Source organism: Mustelus asterias, chromosome 6 (genome assembly GCF_964213995.1).
Source record: "Mustelus asterias chromosome 6, sMusAst1.hap1.1, whole genome shotgun sequence".
In the NCBI taxonomy this organism is placed as follows: Eukaryota; Metazoa; Chordata; class Chondrichthyes; order Carcharhiniformes; family Triakidae; genus Mustelus; species Mustelus asterias.
Genome location: NC_135806.1, coordinates 2,310,575 through 2,331,212, shown reverse-complemented (window position 1 = coordinate 2,331,212; position 20,638 = coordinate 2,310,575). Strand labels below are relative to the sequence as shown.

At 41.7% G+C, this 20,638-nt stretch overlaps 1 protein-coding gene across 2 annotated transcripts in view; it reads left to right on the top strand.

Annotated features, from left to right (window-relative positions):
- ccdc171 (coiled-coil domain containing 171) overlaps nucleotides 1-20,638 on the top strand; it is a 233,144-nt gene that overhangs the window by 158,604 nt on the left and 53,902 nt on the right. For both annotated transcript variants that reach the window (XM_078213908.1, XM_078213909.1), the window contains exons 21-22: nucleotides 6,652-6,797; nucleotides 10,369-10,423. In XM_078213908.1, the coding sequence (XP_078070034.1) occupies nucleotides 6,652-6,797; nucleotides 10,369-10,423 (201 nt within the window). The remainder of the gene's footprint in view (nucleotides 1-6,651; nucleotides 6,798-10,368; nucleotides 10,424-20,638) is intronic.

Genomic DNA, 20,638 nt, shown 5'->3' with positions numbered 1-20,638 from the left:
GTACAAAAATAAATAAATCAAGGTGCATTCCTTAGCTGTCCCTCATTATGTCTTGTGTATCTCTCTTCGCTAACTGTATTTGCATGTTATGTTATTTGCATGGTGTTATACAAGAGTTATTTCTTTGGAGAAAAGGTTTATTGCATTGTACATGTAAATAAATGAAATTCCTTTGGGGGAAAAGTAGACTAAGTACACCTTTACCTTTTTGAAACTCATGCATTGGACAAGTAAGCTGAAGTGTAGCTACAGGTGTTGATTGCACAATTAATTATTTACCAATTTGCAATGAATCTCGTTTATTTTTAGATTCTTCGCTGGTTTTAATGGGTGATCTTGCCTTTCATTGAAGAAATTGCAAATGTGAATTTGGTTACTAAAGCAGAAATAATAGATTTGTTCATGTTAGCTATCGCAACACTTCTTCTATACTGGTGTGACTGCGGTGATGAGCTTTGATCAAGAAGCTGTGTAGGAAGGAATGTAGGAACAGGAGGTGGAGGAGGCAATTCAGCCTCTCACATTTGTCATTTCTTTAAAAGCTCAATGGAATAGAATTTACATCAATGTAAAGTGTTCAGTTGTAATTTTCTTGGATAATAAGAATTACTAGTCCATGTGATCTGGTGATCCATGACCTGGAGGAATATCAACAGGAAGGAAGACGAGAAGGAAGCCATGTATCTGGCAGACATAAAGAAGAGATACAAACAGGAGATGGAGGGTGAAGGTGAGCAGCATACAGATGCAGACACAAAGAGAAACACACAGAATTCTTGTGCAGAGAAGCAAATCATTCCAGAAAGAAGTCAATTTTTCTGTTTGACAAAAACTGAGACAGGAGCTTTTCAAGGTACTAGTGTGAGCTGGCTAAAAAGGTATAAAAGTTGCAGAGCAGTGGGAATAGCTTGGTGATGCTAAAACACGAGGTGCTTGACCCAAAGTGGCTAAACTATGAATTGGAATATTATGGTTGGTAGGTTGGAAAGGAATTCTGGAAAGCTACACCATCAGGACTGTCCTGTCCAAGGGAGAAATGATTGGTAAAATGTGCCTTGCTGATAGCGATACTACCTGTGAAACTCAGTGAAAGCCTTTGTCTGCAAGGACTTCTGCCCTCCCCTGTATGAATAATAAGCAGTTTAACAACACCAGGTTAAAGTCAAACAGGTTTATTTGGTAGCAAAAGCCACACAAGCTTTCGGAGCTGCAAGCCCCTTCTTCAGGTGAGTGGGAATTCTGTTCACAAACAGAGCATATAAAGACACAAACTCAATTTACATGAATAATGGTTGGAATGCGAATACTTACAACTAATCAAGTCTTTAAGAAACAAAACAATGTGAGTGGAGAGAGCATCAAGACAGGCTAAAAAGATGTGGGGGTTACAAATAGTGTGCCATGAACCCAATATCCCGGTTGAGGCCGTCCTCGTGTGTGCGGAACTTGGCTATCAGTTTCTGCTCAGCGACTCTGCGCCGTCGTGTGTCGCGAAGGCCGCCTTGGAGAACGCTTACCCGAATATCAGAGGCCGAATGCCCATGTGCAGAGAAGCAAATCATTCTAGGAAGAAGTCAATTTTTCTGTTTGACAAAAACTGAGACAGGAGCTTTTCAAGGTACTAGTGTGAGCTGGCTAAAAAGGTATAAAAGTTGCAGAGCAGTGGGAATAGCTTGGTGATGCTAAAACACGAGGTGCTTGACCCGTCAGAGGCCGAATGCCCGTGACAGGTCAAGCACCTCGTGTTTTAGCATCACCAAGCTATTCCCACTGCTCTGCAACTTTTATACCTTTTTAGCCAGCTCACACTAGTACCTTGAAAAGCTCCTGTCTCAGTTTTTGTCAAACAGAAAAATTGACTTCTTCCTAGAATGATTTGCTTCTCTGCACACGGGCATTCGGCCTCTGATATTCGGGTAAGCGTTCTCCAAGGCGGCCTTCGCGACACACGACGGCACAGAGTCGCTGAGCAGAAACTGATAGCCAAGTTCCGCACACACGAGGACGGCCTCAACCGGGATATTGGGTTCATGGCACACTATTTGTAACCCCCATAGAGTTTCACTGGCTGTCTTGTCTGGAGACAATACACATCTTTTTAGCCTGTCTTGATGCTCTCTCCACTCACATTGTTTTGTTTCTTAAAGACTTGATTAGTTGTAAGTATTCGCATTCCAACCATTATTCATGTAAATTGAGTTTGTGTCTTTATATGCTCTGTTTGTGAACAGAATTCCCACTCACCTGAAGAAGGGGCTTGCAGCTCCGAAAGCTTGTGTGGCTTTTGCTACCAAATAAACCTGTTGGACTTTAACCTGGTGTTGTTAAACTTCTTACTGTGTTTACCCCAGTCCAACGCTGGCATCTCCACATCATGAATAATAAGCAGCATCTTGTGAAACTGTACAGCTACATGGTCCCACATGTGGATAGGAGGTAACATTGGTACTTCTGATCCTATAACTTGTTTCTTTGTTGTATTGATTATTTAAAATGTAATTTCCCTTTAGTTATTTGAAGTATCATTCGCCCATTAATTCATTGTCACTTATTTTGATTCTAATTTGTGTTAAAGTAGACATTAAGTGAAATTCTGTTGGAGTTTCTTTGGGGGGCGATTTGGTGAATGTGGTTATTTTGGGTTGCGTTTCCCCATGGGATTGTAATGCTGGCAAGGGAACAAAAGTTGATATGGAAACTGAGGGCTTCAGGAATTAGTAAACCTTGGGGTCCAAGGTTTGTAAGTCTTACTGATTTGAGGCCACTTTATTAACCTTTTCAGTTGCTACAGTGTAGCTAATAGAGATTTCACTTGGAGCTGTATTCTAATTTATCCACCTAAGTAACACAAAAGAGAATCTGATAGGAGGTTTATGGAAATTAGATCACATATGGTAGGCATTTTAAAAATATATTATAGCTTTAGTGCTTTTGCTTGTAATTTTTTCAAGCACCCTAGTGCTACCTTGTTTGTACGGTTTGGGTAGAAGCCAGAATTTCTAAGCTTTGACTTCAGAACAATTTGGTTGATTCAGGAATAGAATCACGACTGGATGCCCCTCTTTCTATTTTTTTGACAGCGGTGATTGAATTATAAGAATGGGAGGAGGTGGATGTTCTGTTGATATCTATTTTACTCATTATTGGGGCAGCATTAAACAATTATTTACAACAAACAGAAAATTTGCTTCTGTTAAAATCATAGTAAAATGACAGAAGAGTGTGAAGCAAACACAGATTTAAGGCCTGGAATATTCCAGCCCCTCCCGCTGGCCTGAACGGTTGAGAATTCCGGCCTATGATACGAAGAATTTCTCTGACGATCAGAATAATTTCAGCAATATCCCCCAAATTGTGTTTCCCACTCTGACAGTGGAAGAAATCAAGTTGCCAGAATAGCCCAATAATTAAATGGTGATTTTTAGGATGAATTTCACTGAATTAACCAACTTTATTTCAGAAGGCAGTTACTTTAATTTCAAAATGCGTGCATCAAAACACCTTATTTTCTCTGCATTGCAACCACAAGGCACATTGGCATAGTGTTTGAAAAATGTTCTTTCAGATTTGACGATCCCTATCCAGGTGTACAAATTGAAAGTGTTTGATTTCTGTTCCCACATCCTCCCCATACCATCCACCCCATAAGACCATAAGACATAGGAGCAGAATTAGGCCACTCGGCCCATCGAGTCTGCTCCGCCATTCAATCATGGTTGATATTTTTCTCATCCTCATTCTCCTGTCTTTTCCCCATAACTCCTGATCCCCTTACTAATCAAGAATATATCTATCTCTGTCTTAAAGACACTCAATGACCTGGCCTCCACAGCCTTCTGCGGCAAAGAGTTCCACAAATTCGCCACTCCCTGACTGAAGAAATTCCTCCTCATCTCTGTTTTAAAGGATCTTCCCTTTAGCCTGACGTTGTGCCCTCTGGTTCTAGTTTTTCCTACTAGTGGAAACATCCTCTCTATTTCCACTCTATCCAGGCTTCGCAGTATCCTAAGATCCCCCCTCATCCTTCTAAACTCCAACGAGTACAGACCCAGAGTCCTCAACCGTTCCTCATACGACAAGCTCTTCATTCCAGGGATCATTCTGGTGAACCTCCTCTGGACCCTTTCCAAAGCCCAAAACTGCTCACAATACTCCAAATGGGGTCTGACCAGAGCCTTATACAGCCTTAGAAGTATATCCCTGCTCTTGTCTTCTAGCCCTCTCAACATGAATGCTAACATTGCATTTGCCTTCCTAACTGCCGACTGAACCTGCAAGTCAACCTTAAGAGAATCTTGAACAAGGACTCCCAAGTCCCTTTGTGTTTCTGATTTCCTGAGCATTTTCCTATTTAGAAAATAGTCTATGCCTCCATTCCTCCTTCCAAAGTGCATAACCTCGCACTTTTCCACATTTTATTCCATCTGCCACTTCTTTGCCCACTCTCCTAACCTGTCCAAGTTCTTCTGCAGCCCCCCTGCTTCCTCAATACCACCTGTCCTTCTACATACCTTTGTATCATCTGCAAATTTAGCAACAGTGCCTTCAGTTTCTTCTTCCAAATCGTTAATGTATATTGTGAAAAGTTGTGGTCCCAGCACCGACCCCTGAGGCACACCACTAGTCACCAGCTGCCATCCTGAGAAAGATCCCTTTATCCTCACTCTCTGCCTTCTGCCCATCAACCAATCCTCTATCCATACCAGGATCTTCCCCTAACACCATGGGCTCTTAACTTATTTAACAGTCTCCTATGTGGCACCTTGTCAAAGGTCTTTTGGAAATCTAAATAAATCACGTCCATTGGCTCTCCTTTATCTAACTTCCTTGTTACCTCCTCGAAGAACTCCTACAGATTTGTCAGACATGACCTCCCCTTGACGAAGCCATACTGACTCGGTCCTATTTTACCATGTACTTCCAAGTACTCCACGCTCTCATCTTTAATAATGGACTCTTAAAATCTTGCCAATGACCCTACAGCATAATGTTTCTCCCCTTTTATTTGCTCTTCTATTTAAATTTAAGGGCAGGTTTCATGCGCATTGATAACCCTCTGGTACCTTAGCCCAGTATTTTTTTAACAGTTTCCTCATAGAATAGAATCACCAAGGTGCAGAAGAGGCCATTCAGCCCATTGAGTCTGCACTGACTCTCTGACAGAGTAACTTACCCAGGTCCCCTCCCCCGCCCAATCAACCTAACCCGCACATCTTTGGATTGTAGGAGGAAACCGGAGCACCCGGAGGAAACTCAGACATGAGGAGAAAGCGCAAACTCCAAACAGACAGTGACGCAAGGCCGGAATCAAACGGTCCTCGAGTTGTGAGGCAGCAGTGCTAATCACAGCCTGTTGCAATACATAACTGATGGGCACCAAACCCTACAGTACTCTATAGTCCTCCTATTGTGCGATACTTCCCCAAGGGAAATATTATTTCTCTTTTTTACAAAATGACCACTATATCATTAAAGTGATATAGTGAGCTGGACACTAGAATGTGTGCCCACATTGGCACAGTCTGCTATTTAGTGCCAAAATAAAAATACTCTTTAATATAGAATTGTGCCCATCCTGTTCTGAATGGGATGTTGTTCCCCTCATGATCTACTCTGTAATAAAGACCAGGTTCTGTTCCATCAATCTATATTTGTCACCTATTGCCTCATTGTCTTGCTGTACTGTATACTGATGGTCTTGGCTGTATAGATAACTCACTTTGTGGACAATTTACAGTATACCACCATCATATATTGCATGCAGAGATAATGTTTGTGCTTAAACATTGATTTTCCCTTGGTGATGTATCTGTTTACAGTTCCTGTAGTGACTACACTTCAAATATGCTTCATTGTCGTTGAAGCACTTTGAGAGAGAGATGGTCATGAAAAGCATTATAGAATGCAAGTCATTCTCTCTTATTTTGATAAAGCCTTTTATGGTCATATGCCAATCCTTGGTGGCCTGAGAAGGCATGAACTTGTGAACTGGCATTTATTTATTTTTAGTAAACATACAGATCAAATTTAAATAATTCAAATTTCAGTGATCGGAGTATTAATTCCTGAATTGAAGTTGCCAGAATTTTAATTAATTTCTACTGAGGAACAGCGAGAGGGCTCATTGTAATCAGGGGAGATGGTGGCATAGTGGTAATATCACTGGACAAGTAATTGAGGTACAGATCATGCACCAGGGGTATGCGCCCAGCTTATAAAGCCCTTGTCCAAGAAGGCATGGATGCATGGTTTGACATTTCTTACTAAATATTGGTTGAAATGTGTCCAAGTGTGTATATATTTTAAATTGCTTTTGTTTATTATGTAGAAGCATTTTCTATGTTCAAGATATTTAAGTTTCTTACTATTGTGAGGATGCCATCTTGTCATTTGAGAGGCTTTTAAAGACCTACATTTTATCTAGGAATGTTCTCCCATGTGTGAAATTAAAACAATGATCCCATGGGCTCTCCAATTATAAATAAATTCTGCTATGTGAGCAATTACCAACTAGATTGCAGTTACCATCTCTACATATAGATATGTGCAGCTGTAGATTCCTGCACTAGTTAATAGTTGAAGTTAACAGCTATATTTTTTGCCAGTGGCACAAACTGAAGTTATGAAAACAAAGTTTTTCGCCTGTTTCAGAGTCTCTCAGAAGCAAACATGGAACTAAGGAGAAAAGATCAATCTTTACGTCAGCTGAAAAAAAACCTAGCCCAGCTGGAGCAGGACAAGCGTCAACTTGAGGAGAGCATCCAAGATGCAGAAAATGCCCTCTGCAAGGCAGCAAAGTGAGCATGGGGCTTTGGGGCCACACTTGAAACAAACTCGGATCAATTCAGGCACTCAGGGTTTTTAGTAGAAAATAATTGGGGAAAAGTTCAAAAACAAATGGTAGAATCTACCTTTGAGAATTATAAGGTCAATCATTCTCTCTTCTGAAGGGATTTCTGAAACTACAAACTTACAAAAATATAAACTTTAAAGATAATCTTATTTATTGAACCAATTGACGATAATTTAGCTATAGTGGTGCTTTGATGCATCTCCTTACTGCCATCAGTAAAAATATTCTTTCATTTGTTAAAATACAGTGAGGCAGTTTTCCATCCCTTCGCCTGGCATCAACAGGGATGGAAACGGTTTCTGAATGGAGTCAGTTGTGTTGCTGGTGTTAACAACAAGGGCGATGTGTCTGGCTCCATTTTGAATAGGCCCAACTAACTGGTGTCCTGCTTATTTCAGGTAATGGGCACCATTTCATAATACAGAAATTGGGAATCCTATAACTTAAATGGAACTCTGAGCCTACACTGTGCTCATCCAATAAGCTCCACAGAATCAGACAAGCCCCCAAAGTAAGTGTTAAATTTTCGTGGGCCTCGAAGGAACAGGATTGCCATCCCCGTCCTCACACATATCAGGTTAAGTAATGTAGTGGTGTGGGAAATATAAGCGGGAGGCGCAAAATGTGAATTGCGCCCAGCATTGGGCAGTTCGTGATCCTTTCAGGCAATTTTTGCCCGCATAATCAGCCTCGTGCTCGGGAAGGATGTGAGACTGATTTAAATATTTTCAACTTTTAAAGTTTATTTATTAGTGTCACAAGTAGGCTGACATTAATAACGCAATGAAGTTACTGTGAAAATCCCCTAGTCGCCACATTCTGACACCTGTTCGGGTACACTGAGGGAGAATTTAGTATGGCCAATGTACCTAACCATGTCTTTCAGGAGGAATGATGTGGAGATGATCAGGAGGAATGATCAGGAGGAAACCAGAGCACCCGGAGGAAACCCACGCAGACACGAGGAGAATGTGCAGACCCCATACAGACAGTGACCCAAGCCAGGAATCGAACTCGGATCCCTGGTGCTGTGAGGCAGCAGTGCTAACCACTGTGCCACCGTGCCGCCCAGATCATTTAAATCTTATTAGTGAGCCCGAGGCGTAACGGTCCGGGCTTACTTAGCTTTCCAACCTCGGAGGTGGAGGTCCTCACCGGCGAGGATCACAAATGGTCCCCACCAACGGGGACCAGATTTGATGTTCTCGCTGTTGGGTCTGGAGGCCATGGAAGACCCAAGGGTGGTCAGGGGGCAGGGGTGGGCACTGCCAGCCTACCACCTTGGCACTTCAGTTTTCAGACTTTTGTGACACTTAGAATTTTGGGGGGAAGATTGCTCCCATAATGTCAGTCCCTGTCCTCCCCTGCATGATCTCTGCCCCCATTCCCAGCGATTTAACCGAGCTAGTGACTGCCTGGTCTGATCTTACAGTTTTAGGGGTGGCTGTTTCGGGTGCGACAGCTCTCTTGTCAAATGTAAGTTGAACACTGGATGTTGTTATTTAAAGGAGCACTTATTATTCATTTGAATTTCTATTCCTTCACAAGAAATAAATCATAAATAATGAGCTATTTTAGTGTCATTGTGTATTTGTGGCCTCAGTTATAGGTTTCAATAATTGTGAATTGTCTTTTGTCATTTAAAATAGTAATCCACCCTTTTTTAATTGAAATACATTTCTAAATCTTTTGAAGGGGTAAAATAGCTCTAATAACACAACACATTTCAGCTGACATAAACACACTTTCTGTTGTGTCAACAGTGCTTCGACTCAGAATAGTAATAGAACGGGATTTCTCGAGGAATTAAGGGCTATGGGGAGAGAGCGGGTAAATGGAGTTGAAATCAACCATGATTGAATGGTGGAGTGGACTCGATGGGCCGAATGGCCTTACTTCCGCTCCTATGTCTTATGGTCTTATGGTCTTATGGGATAAAAACAGCCTTACAGAAATTGAAAAAATTAAGCCTCCTGGCAAATGGATCTTAACCATCTGAAGATGTGTATACCTGATATATACAATTCTCTCACTATTGTTTAGATCGATGTTCAATAATTTCCACAGAACTAGGGTTCTGTTGAATTATTAGATATTATTCACAATTAAAATTTTTGTAATCAGCTAGTCATCCACTTGGGTTTAAAATTAGTTCAGCACATTATGCTGCGTCCTGACTTTAAAATGTAGAGTGAAAAGGAGTGTCAACATGGCTGAGATGTTAGTATTTCACCCTTGAATCAGGCATTCCCTGATTCACACTCCATTCAGAACTTGAGCAGATATTGTAGGCTGATACTCTAGTGCAGTACGGAGGGAGCTACCATCCTTTAAACTAAGGCCCCTTGCTTGTTCTAATTGTTTCTGTGGGTAGTAAAGACTTTACATAGAACATAGAACATAGAACATTACAGCGCAGAACAGGCCCTTCGGCCCACGATGTTGCACCGACCAGTTAAAAAAAAAACTGTGACCCTCCAACCTAAACCAATTTCTTTTCGTCCATGAACCTATCTACGGATCTCTTAAACGCCCCCAAACTAGGCGCATTTACTACTGATGCTGGCAGGGCATTCCAATCCCTCACCACCCTCTGGGTAAAGAACCTACCCCTGACATCGGTTCTATAACTACCCCCCCTCAATTTAAAGCCATGCCCCCTCGTGCTGGATTTCTCCATCAGAGGAAAAAGGCTATCACTATCTACCCTATCTAAACCTCTAATCATCTTATATGTTTCAATAAGATCCCCTCTTAGCCGCCGCCTTTCCAGCGAAAACAATCCCAAATCCCTCAGCCTCTCCTCATAAGATCTCCCCTCCATACCAGGCAACATCCTGGTAAACCTCCTCTGCACCCTCTCCAAAGCCTCCACATCCTTCCTGTAATGTGGGGACCAGAACTGCACACAGTACTCCAAGTGCGGCCGCACCAGAGTTGTGTACAGTTGCAACATAACGCTACGACTCCTAAATTCAATCCCCCTACCAATAAATGGAACTATTTGATGAGAACAGTAGTCCTGGCTGATATAAACTGATCATTCTTCTCATTGCTGCTCAGGGAATCTTGTCACATTCGTGGAAGTAACAACAGTTGTGGCACACAATAGCAGTTCATTTTTAGCAAACTTACATTTTATATGAGGCACGCTGCACATTCAGGTCTATATTGTTTTAGAGTTTCAGGCATTTTAACTGCGTAGAAACTTTTTGAAAAATGACATTATTCAAGCTGTAATTTTGTAATTGTGGAAATGTCTGATTTTTAAATATATTGCAATCTTACCCTTTGTAAACCATACCAAATTTAGCCTTATGATGGACCACAATAATTGCAATAGTTTCACTTACAGCACAAAGCTCTATTATGTTTCCATAGCTTTAATAGTAGGACATTTTTCAAGATTAGGATATTTGTGTTATAAACTACTTATTATTCTGAAATAATAACTTAAAAATTGAGAATTTTCCTTTCTTTCATATTTTGACCAAATCTGTTTTTCCCCCATACAGCGACAGAGAAAACTTGGTTAGTTACCTGAGAGATGTGGATGAAGCTATGAAGCAGGTAGTGTAAATGTATTTTGAAATGATTACTAAATCTAATGTCTACAAAGTAAACTTACCTGTATGGGGAAAGGAATACTTAGTTCACATAAAGAGTAGTTAGAAACATCATGCGTTGTGTGCATTTCACAGACCTGTTTCATGAGATTTTTTTAAAAGACTTCTTTTATTCCTAGGACCTAGGTTTAAATTCAGCATAGCCCACCTACAGAGCTTCCAGACTTTAACCTATACTCAGAAAGCACCCATGCTTTACTAGTACGCCTTTGTTTCCCACACCATATATCCTTAAGACTGTTCTGAGGCCAATTAGCACCAAATTAAGGTTTTTTTTTCTCTTGGCCATGCAGCTCCCTAAGGGAAGTGATTTTGGGCAGTCTCTGCTCAATTGCTTATGGATGTGAATCCACCGTACGAAACTTCCCATAATTTGGAACTAATTAGCCTCAGAGCAGCTATAAGGGTAAATGGTGTGGGAAATAGAAATGTCACACTTGTGCAGTAAGGTGTGCTGTTCTGAGTTTGGGTTAAGCCTGTTATTGGAACAATATAGGTCTGTGTAAAACCTGAATTAGGAGTACTTGATATTGCTGCTAGCTATGTTGTAGAAAAGCGTTCCATTCTGTAACAGTGCTTGTCTGTGCATTGATACGGACGGTTCATAAAGAACGACAAAGGGCCAAATAATTGAATACTTTAAGGAGCTTATTTAGATTTGACTCCAGAGTCATCACATGATTTTTCTTTTCACTGTCTACTACATTTCTAAAGCACATTGCAAAGACTGTTGAGTAAGATGAACACTGCACTGATGAAGAATTCACAATTATCAAGCAATGGAAAACATTTTCCCTCAATTTTACATGTACAAATGGAGTTTCCACCACAATCCAATGAAGTCCCGGCAACATGGAGGCAGAAACGCCAAGGAAGCTCTGGGCTGTTATTTAGGAGCCATGTTTACATTTCCGAAATGTTATAAGCTGCTAATCTGCTTCAATGGAGGTTGTGCAAGTTCAGAAAAGAATTCCTATCCTCTTGAGTATTGTTTTTCAATACAGTCCGGACATGTAATTTACTAAAGCTGAAATATCAGCAGGGTCTTTGTCTCATTTGATCTACTAGATGAATAAAAAGCTTGAAGGAAATGAATGGCAAAATGTAAAAGTTAGAACCTTTCCCACACAGTTTATCTTGAGAGAAAAGGTAATGAACATCATGCTAGAGTAAAAAGTGTTGTAAATGTAATCTCTTTCTCTTTCCTCCCCCACTTTACTTGAATTAATAGCCGAGTTATCATTGATCAGATCAATGGATTATCGTAAAATTCGATTTACCCATCAACCACACCACATTACTGTAAAAGTTCATGATTATAGGTCTGAGACAGATAGACATAGACATTGAAAGTAACAGCAGGCCATTCGGCCCTTCAAGCTTGCTCCACCATTCAATATAATAATGGCTGATCCTCAATCTCAATGCCATATTCCCAATTTCTCCCCAAGCCCCTTGATGCCTTAAGAATCACCTTGATCAAATGGAGTTTCTTTTAAAGAGTGGAAACATTTCTTTTAATTCAGATTATTCTGTGGTTGTTGCACTCACAGAATAATGTTTCTGGATACAATGTGGCTGTGAGATTGGCATGGGTAATGGATGGCCCTGGGGGTTGACTCCAGCAAGTAGCAGTGGTATTTATGTCCACTGTGGTCAGTGCCTGGCAGAATTTAGTTGTGAAAAGCAAGGTGATTGTTTTTTTTAAAAACACATTTACTGAGCCACAAGGTTCGTTTTTCACTGCATGCTAAATTTTGAGAGCAAATCTTCTTTGTTTGGAAATTGAATTTCAAATAGTTCTTCCAAATGCATTCTCACATTTCAATCCCTATCCTGATGTATTTTACATCAGCCATTAAATTTTGGACTGTGATCTGCTGAATTTATGTGATGTATTTGAGCGAGAGCTGGGGTTGTTTCTGCACTGGGCGGATATCACCTCTTATGAAAGGTTGCATGTGTTGCAGAATGGTAAATCAGACTACAAGACTGTGCTCCTACTCCCAGCTTACAAGCAAAAACTGAAATGGGAGAATCCGTCAAAGAAAGTGGTGCAATGTTGGTCTGAGGAATCGGATGATCTCCTACGGGACTGCTTAGAGTCAGTAGATTGGTCAGTATTTAAAAACTCTGCGACCGGCCTGAACGAGTACGCCACTACAGTAACTGACTTCATCAGTAAATGTGTAGAAGACTGTGTGCCAAATGAGCAAATCCACCTGTTTCCCAACCAGAAATGGATGAACAGGGATATCCGCTGCCTGCTGAAGTCCAGGTCAGACGACCCTAACCTATACAGCAAAGCCAGATATGATCTATGGAGATCCATCAAAGATGCCAAAAGACAGTACCAGATCAAGCTAGAGTCCCAGGCTAGCCACACCGACCCCCGCCGACTATGGCAAGATCTGCAAGACATTACAGGCTACAAGATGAAGGCATGTAAAATCGGCGGCTCCAGTGCACCCTTCCCCAATGAGCTCAACGCATTCTATGCTTGTTTTGAGCAAGAGGTCAGCGACAGCACGCCCTCCATCCCGGAAGCCTCGGGCGAACCTGTATCCAAGGTCACCACTGCCGATGTCAGAGCAGCCTTCTCAAAAGTCAACCCACGGAAAGCAACTGGCCCAGATGGGGTACCCGGACGAGCACTCGGATCCTGCGTGGACCAGCTGGCGGAGGTATTCACAGACATCTTCAACCTCTCTTTATACCAATATGAGATCCCTACCTGCTTCAAGAAGATGACCATCACCCCGGTACCAAAGAAAAACCAGGCAGCATGCCTTAATGACTATCGTCCAGTAGGTCTGACATCCATCATTATGAAGTGCTTCGAAAGGTTAGTCATGGCACAAATCAATTCCTGACTCCCAGACTGGCAGATCCACTACAGTTTGCCAATTGCCGCAACAGATCCACAACAGATGCCATCTTCCTGGCCCTGCACTCAACTCTGGAACACCTAGATAACAAAGACATCTATGTCAGACTCCTATTTATTGACTACAGCTCAGCCCTTAACACCATTATTCCCATGAAACTCATCTCCAAACTCCGTGGCCTGGGACTGGCTCCTCTCTCTGTGATTGGATCCTGAACTTCCTAACCCACAGACTGCAGTCATTAAGGATAGGTAACAACACCTCCACGATCATCCTCAACACTGGTGCTCCATAAGGCTGTGTCCTCAGCCTCCTACTATACTCCTTATACACCTTTTGACTGTGTGGCCAAATTCCCCTCCAACTCAATTTTCAAGTTTGTTGATGACACCATCGTAGTGGGTCAGATCTCAAACAATGACGAAACAGAGTACAGGAATGAGAGAGAGAATCTGGTGAACTGGTGCGATGACAATCTCTCCCTCAATGTAGACCTTCCAGTAGGCAAGATACCATGGTTATCAAAGAATCCTACAGTGCAGAAGGAGGCCATTTGGCCTATCGAGTCTGCACCGACCACAATCCCACCCAGGCCTTATCCCCATAATCCCATGCATTTATACTCTAGCTAGTCTCCTGACAATAAGGGACAATTTAGCATGGCCAATTCACCTTACTTGTGCTACTTTGAAGTGTGGGAGGAAACTGGAGCACCTGGAGGAAACCCATGCAAACACGGGGAGAATGTGCAAACTCCACACAGACAGTGACCCAAGCCGGGAATCGAACCTGAGTTCCTGGCGCTATTAGGCAGCGGTGCTAACCACTGTGCCACCCAAACAAGTTTTATTACAGCAATCGATAAATCACCATTCCCAAGACCAGTTAGTTTTCCAGAATTCATTAACTAAATGAAAGTTCCACCAGCTGCCATGGTGGGATTTGAACCCATGTCCCCAAAGTATTAGTCTCGGGCACTGATGTTGTAGCATTGCATCTTGAGCATCATGCCTGGCAGTTGTGCAGACATTGTGTGAAGAGGCTTTTTAAGAATAGTTACGAGTGGCTGATGATCAGCTTCAACACTTATGGGGCGACCATGTACGAAGTCATGAAATTTATGACGGTGAAAACTAGGGCGAGGAGTTCCTCCTTAACCTGGGCCTAACCAGTCTGTGTCAGTGAAGGCCCTTGATGCGAAGGCTATTGGTCTGTCAATCTGGATGCAGACTGCGCCAATGCAAACTGTGCCAAGTCCATGCTGGGAGGCATCTGTTGATAGGAGTACACGTGCTCGAATGTCAAAGTAATATAGCACCAGAGGAGCTGAGAGTGCCTGCTGGAATTTGTTGAATGCAGCAGTGGTGCTCCTGCCAACATCATTCGACACCTCAGTGAAGGAGCTGACAAAGGAGTCTGGTGACCTCACTATCGCAAGGAATAAGCCTGGAAAGATAATTTGTTATAGCAAGGAAGTGCCACAGAGCATGTTTGTCCTTGGGAAAGGACATCTGTCATATAGCTATTGCCTTGACTGGATCTGGCTTCACACTATTGGCTGTGAGCAAGTGACCCACGTAGGGAACCTGGTTGACCCTGAATCTGCATTGAACAGGGTTGATCTTTAACTGTATGGTGTCATTCGAGGTTTAAACAAAGACGTGCGCTGTGTTCTTGCATTGCATGACTGCAGACCGGGATATCATCAACAATGATTTCACAGGGTTGGCCTGCAAAGAGTTGCTCTGTGCACCATTGGAACCACTGCCAGTGGAGATCCCATAGGGCGATGGAGAAAACGGTATCTGTCTACTGGAGACATGAATGTAGTGAGTTTTGAGGATCCTTCATCGAGCGGGATTTGCCAGAATCTGCATTTTACATCCAAGATGCAGAAAACATTGGCATTGGGTATGTTAGCTATCGCCTGTTCAACTCTCCTCATAGGGGGGCAGCCTAGTTTAAGTGTACTGGGTCGATGCAAATCCTGACCATCTTTCTTTTACTGCAGCATCCATTGCTGAAATCTAATCAGTGGCCTTGTCAGTGGGGGCTATGACACCCAGTGTTGTCATCCAGTCCAGCTCATTGACTACGTTCTGCTTCATGGCTAGGAGTACTTTTCTTGGAGCACAGACTGCTGGAGGTACCGAGTCATCTAGCCTCATATGATATTTTACAGGTAGCTTCTCAATGACTTTCTGGTTGAATAGATTTTTATATACTATCGTTTCTGGGGTCTGATGCTGCACAGTGTATACATCTGGACCATGGTGGATTAGCCCCGTTTGATGCTGTCCTGAAGACCCAGCAGAGGCTTTGCATTTCAATCAATGATATGAAACTTGAAGCTGCCTTGTGCGCAATGGAGAGTGGCCATACCTCACCATATGCCCTGAGTGTTAGGATCTGGTGCTGCATATGGATGTGGCTGGTGGCATAGGATGCCTGCTGTGAGTTAGATTTGCAGCATTCTGAAAATAAGCTAGCAAATGCACATTTTTTGCGAGGATTTTTCAAGTCGCGATGTAAGACTGAATGAATTCATCAAGTTTTTGGTTGGTAGTGTTGAACGTGTGCCTATCCAACATGATTATCTTTACTGGCATGCAAATGTGCTTGAACTGTTTTAACAATATCTCAGAATCCTCTTTCTCTTCCTCCGTTTGAAAAACAAAAGATTCATATTTCTGGACAGCCGTGGGTTCCACTAAGTTTAACAATGTGTAGACCCGTACCACCTTGGATTTGTCTGATAGGCCAACTCCACGGTAGATAATCACCTTTTTTCAAATTTCTCCCAGTTGTCTACAGTGTTCTTTTCAAACATGAGAGGGTCGATACGGCAAAGTCCCTGAGCCATTCTGTAAACTCTTGATGCCATGTTTTAGAAGCACTGGGTTGCAATGACCGGCGACCAAGAACTTAGAACAATAATATTTATTGAATACTCTGAGCAGCTCTTAAATGCAGTGTCTCTGCCCACGCTCCGAGTGAACCTCCACACTCCAAACACATCACTCCTTATGCACCTGCAGCATCCCAGCGCCCACGTGACCACACATTCTACAAGATCAAACTAAAATAATCCAGGCACTTGTGAAATACTAACCCTTTCATGGCACAGAAACATTAGAAATAAGAGCAGGAGTGGACCATGCAGCTTCCTCGAGCTTGCTCAACCTATCAATACGATCATGGCTGATCTTGGGTTTAAACTCCACTTTCCTGTCTACTCCACATATCCCTTGATTTCCTAAAAGGTCAAAAATCTATCTTTCCCAGCTCTAAATGTATTCAAAAATGGAGCATTCCTAACCCTTCAGAGTGGAGAATTCCAAAGATTCACAACCTTTTAAATGAAATAATTAAGCGTAATCAGATGGACAAATGGTTTATATCCATGCCTTCCAAATGACAACCTTTCAAATCAGTTTGTGATTTGCAGGAAAGTGTTTCCTCTGGAAATCTGATAAGATCCAGTTGTGCTTGAACTGAAAAGGGAAAGCTTCAGCAGTGACTCCTTTAACTTTGTCTTCCTTCTTTTGTTTCTTGCCATTGTTTTTGTGATGCGTTACATATTCTATTAAATGGATGAGATTTTTTCCACATGACGCTAGCTATCATCTCTGGAGAGCCTTAAGGCAGAAATTAAGCAGTCCAGGGCTGCTTCGTCCTCTTCCTGTGAAACTAAAGCAAGTGTTTTTTTTCCATGATGGTAATACTGTGCACAGTTCACCACCAGACACAATACTGAAGTAGTCATTGGCATCTGACTCTCACGTATGTGCTTTATTGCCATTGCTTCTTTTTTCCCCAAGGATAAGCTTTTGAGCCTGGAATGGTACAGAAATCCAAAATAATTTTATTTGATAACAGTTATTGCTTGTCAGGCCTTCAGTGAACCACTGAGGAATTGGACAAGTTATCACAGAAAGAAAGACAGAAGCACTGCCTTCCTTGTTTGTTGACCTCCAGGTACAATTGACCAGATCAGTTTTATGTGAGTGTGATGGATATAGGCAAATTGACAAAGTAGAGATGCATGCATGTGGAGCCATTTCTCTTTTGCTGGCAAAACTCTTCAATCGTATAAGGTCCTCAGCAGGTCACTCTTCATTATAGTCCCTGTGCAAGGCTCAATCTACATGGAGCATATGTAAATTAATAAAATTAACCACCCACCCCAAATCCGGTGGGATACAACATCTTGTGCACATTGCTTCTGTGGCCATTTTCCCAGAGCTTTTGAACTGGTCCCGTCAATAATTTCAGTGTTAATTTTGCCTGAAAAAGCACAACTAGGTACTTCGAAATGCTGGCCATCAGTTTCTGACTGAAGTAATTGTTACTTGCGCACAAATAAGTGTAAACCGACCTAACTGTGGGTGAAGCTAATTATGTGGTTATACAGAAAGAAAGGCAGTTCAAAATCGAAGCATGTCAGAACTTCGAGGAGACGATGTAAAATTCACACTCTGTTTTTTCCCCACGTTCTGAAATTAACCAGTCTTGAAAAATCACCTCCCATTGACCTAAAAAGTGATCTTATCACCGGGACCTTTAAAATTTAAAACAAAAGCCTTACTTCACAAGTTTGACTTGGTTGTAGGCCTTTAACATAGAAAATATCTCAAAGCATTTTTCATGTGTGCATTGCGAATGAATATTGAATTATACAGAGGCAGATTACCAGTTGAAGCAAAACGGTTGGCTGAAAAGGAAAATGTTTGTCAAGGTGGAAGGAGAGAGAAACTGGTTGAAGAAGCAATTTCAGGAAATAGGACTAATGCAACTGAATGTTTTACCATCAATGGTGGCCATAATCAGATGGGATGACGAGAAGGCCAGAATCAGATGAGAAAGGTCCATGGGGAGGGTTATAGTATTGGTGAGCTTACAGAAGTACGGTGGAGTGCGGCTAGGGTGGGATTTAAAATGTTGGGGAAAGGGGGCCATTGAAAACCACTGAAAATGAGGGTGATTGAGGTTAGTATGCATCAGGTGGAAGGTTAAAAATGCTATAGAGGTTATGAAGGAAGGAGGTTTGGATGTCAGTAAGGAGAGTGTTTGATTAGCCATTTCTGGAAGTGACAGAAATTATAAGATTTTCTTCGTTTGAGGCAGAAATGAGCCATTTTAATAATCAATATAGTTAGGGTTTAAAGTTGAGGTCAGAATTCAATATTATGCCAAGCTTAAGTGTGTTCTGGTTAACCAGAGAGAATGGCCAGGATGGAGGATGAAATCAGTTGCAATATGCAGAGTTTGTGGCAGAGGATAAAACAATAGATATAAAAAAACAACTTTTTTAGTGCTTGAGAAAATGCTTTTGGCATTGGAAACCTATCTTGAATTTTGTATTTCCAAGTATTGAGGCAAGCTAGTTTAGTATATCATTATTTGTGTATAATTACAGCACTAATTTTATGTAGCAGAGTGAAATAAAAGCATGGTGATCGAGGACAAATGAGGCAAAGTAACAACCGACTTTGCTCTAGATTATGTCAGGGCCAACAATTTTGGAGATATGGCAAAATTATGTGTGGACATTCTTCTGATAATCAATTTTAAGATGTGCAGGTGTTAGATATTTAAACCAGTTTGTCATCAAACAGCTGTAGTGTTCAGTGTGTCATCAGTTGCATCGCTTCATGTCACTCTGACCTAGTCAAATTAAACTTGGGATGTTTTAAGTGCAGAGAGATTGTAAAAACCTTGATGGATCAAAGCTGTGCTTTTACACAGCAGCTGGACAGTACACAATGTCTTGGTTCAATTTTACAACATTCAGACAACCCCCATCTCACTGAAGACATTTTTAAAATTACTTGAAGTATTTAAGGAATGCCTGGAAATGTAGGGTAGTAATATAAAACATGTTGCCAATATAATCGGGGTCTGTTGCCAAGAGTTGGGTGCAGTAATGGGAGTCGGTCTTGGGGATGAAGATAAAATTTGCTACTACCGTATTTAACAATGTTTTTCTATTTCAACTTATAAAGATTAAAGATGAGTAAACTTGTTGTAATGCCCTCAATATCTAAACTCCATAGCGATTACATGTTCCAGCTCAGCCAAATCCTGATGATGTAGTGACAGTAACACGGAGTGGCTGATCCTGCATCCAGTTAGCAAATCAGCTCAGGCCAAAGATTTACTCTTTCATGGACTTATTTAACCAATTCTTTAATTTCATGGAGAGATGATCTGTAAGCCCTGCCCTCTCTCTAAGATAATTAAACAAATCTCTATTTACCTAAACTTACAAGTTGTATTATTCAGCTTTACCAATTTTCTGGTCCCAGTAGACCAGGATCCACATCCAATGTGGTTTGCAGAAGTATTGTAGCATCCAGAACGTATTGGATTATTTTTAAAAACTCTATTCAACCAAATAATTTCAGTCCTATTCTGACCTCAAATGTGTACTCACCTTTTCAATTGGAGTGAGCTAATTTTGCATTTATGTCCTTGAGTTTAATGTTCACCATTCAAGCTTGTGTCTGTATCGTCTCTGCTGCTCAATATATGAAAGATATTTGCCATGTTCCCTTTCAGTCTTTGCCTTCCCAAAACGGGTTTAATTTTTCAGTGACGCTGATCATCATGTATTTGTTTAAAAATATCAAACTTCTATGCTGACATTTAATCGTTTGTAAATTCTAAGTCCAAAGATGTGCAGGTTAGGGGGATTGGCCGTGCTAAATTGCCGCTTAGCCTCCAGGGATTTGTAGACTAGGTTGATCAACCATACTAAATGCATGGGGATAGTGCGGGGCAGAGGGCCTGGGTAAGACGCTCTTTCAGAGAGTCTGTGAAGACTCAATGGGCCAAATGATCTCCTTCTGCACTGCAGGGATCCTATGATTAACTATTTGTAGTTGTAGTTGATCTCTTCTATGTTTGTTATAAAATTGTTTGAAACTCATTGCCGCAAACAGTATTGCTGCTGTACATAAATGTTGTGTAGTAAAATAAATCTTTTTTTCAATGTGGTTTGCAGAAGTATTGTAGCATGCAAAATTGCTTGATGACTTTATGTATGGCTTTATGCCATTTTGGATACTAATGAGGAGGAAAGTCCATCAGGGGACAGCAACAGCAGTGGCCAGAGCGAAGGCACCACGACTAGCCCTGCTGCACAGATTGGTGGGGTGGGGGGGGGGGGGGGGGGGGGGGGGGGGCGGGGGGGCTGCAAAGTGTAGCAAAGCAATAGTGGCAGGGGATTCAATAGTCAGGGGCACAGGCACATCTGTGGCTGCGAAAGG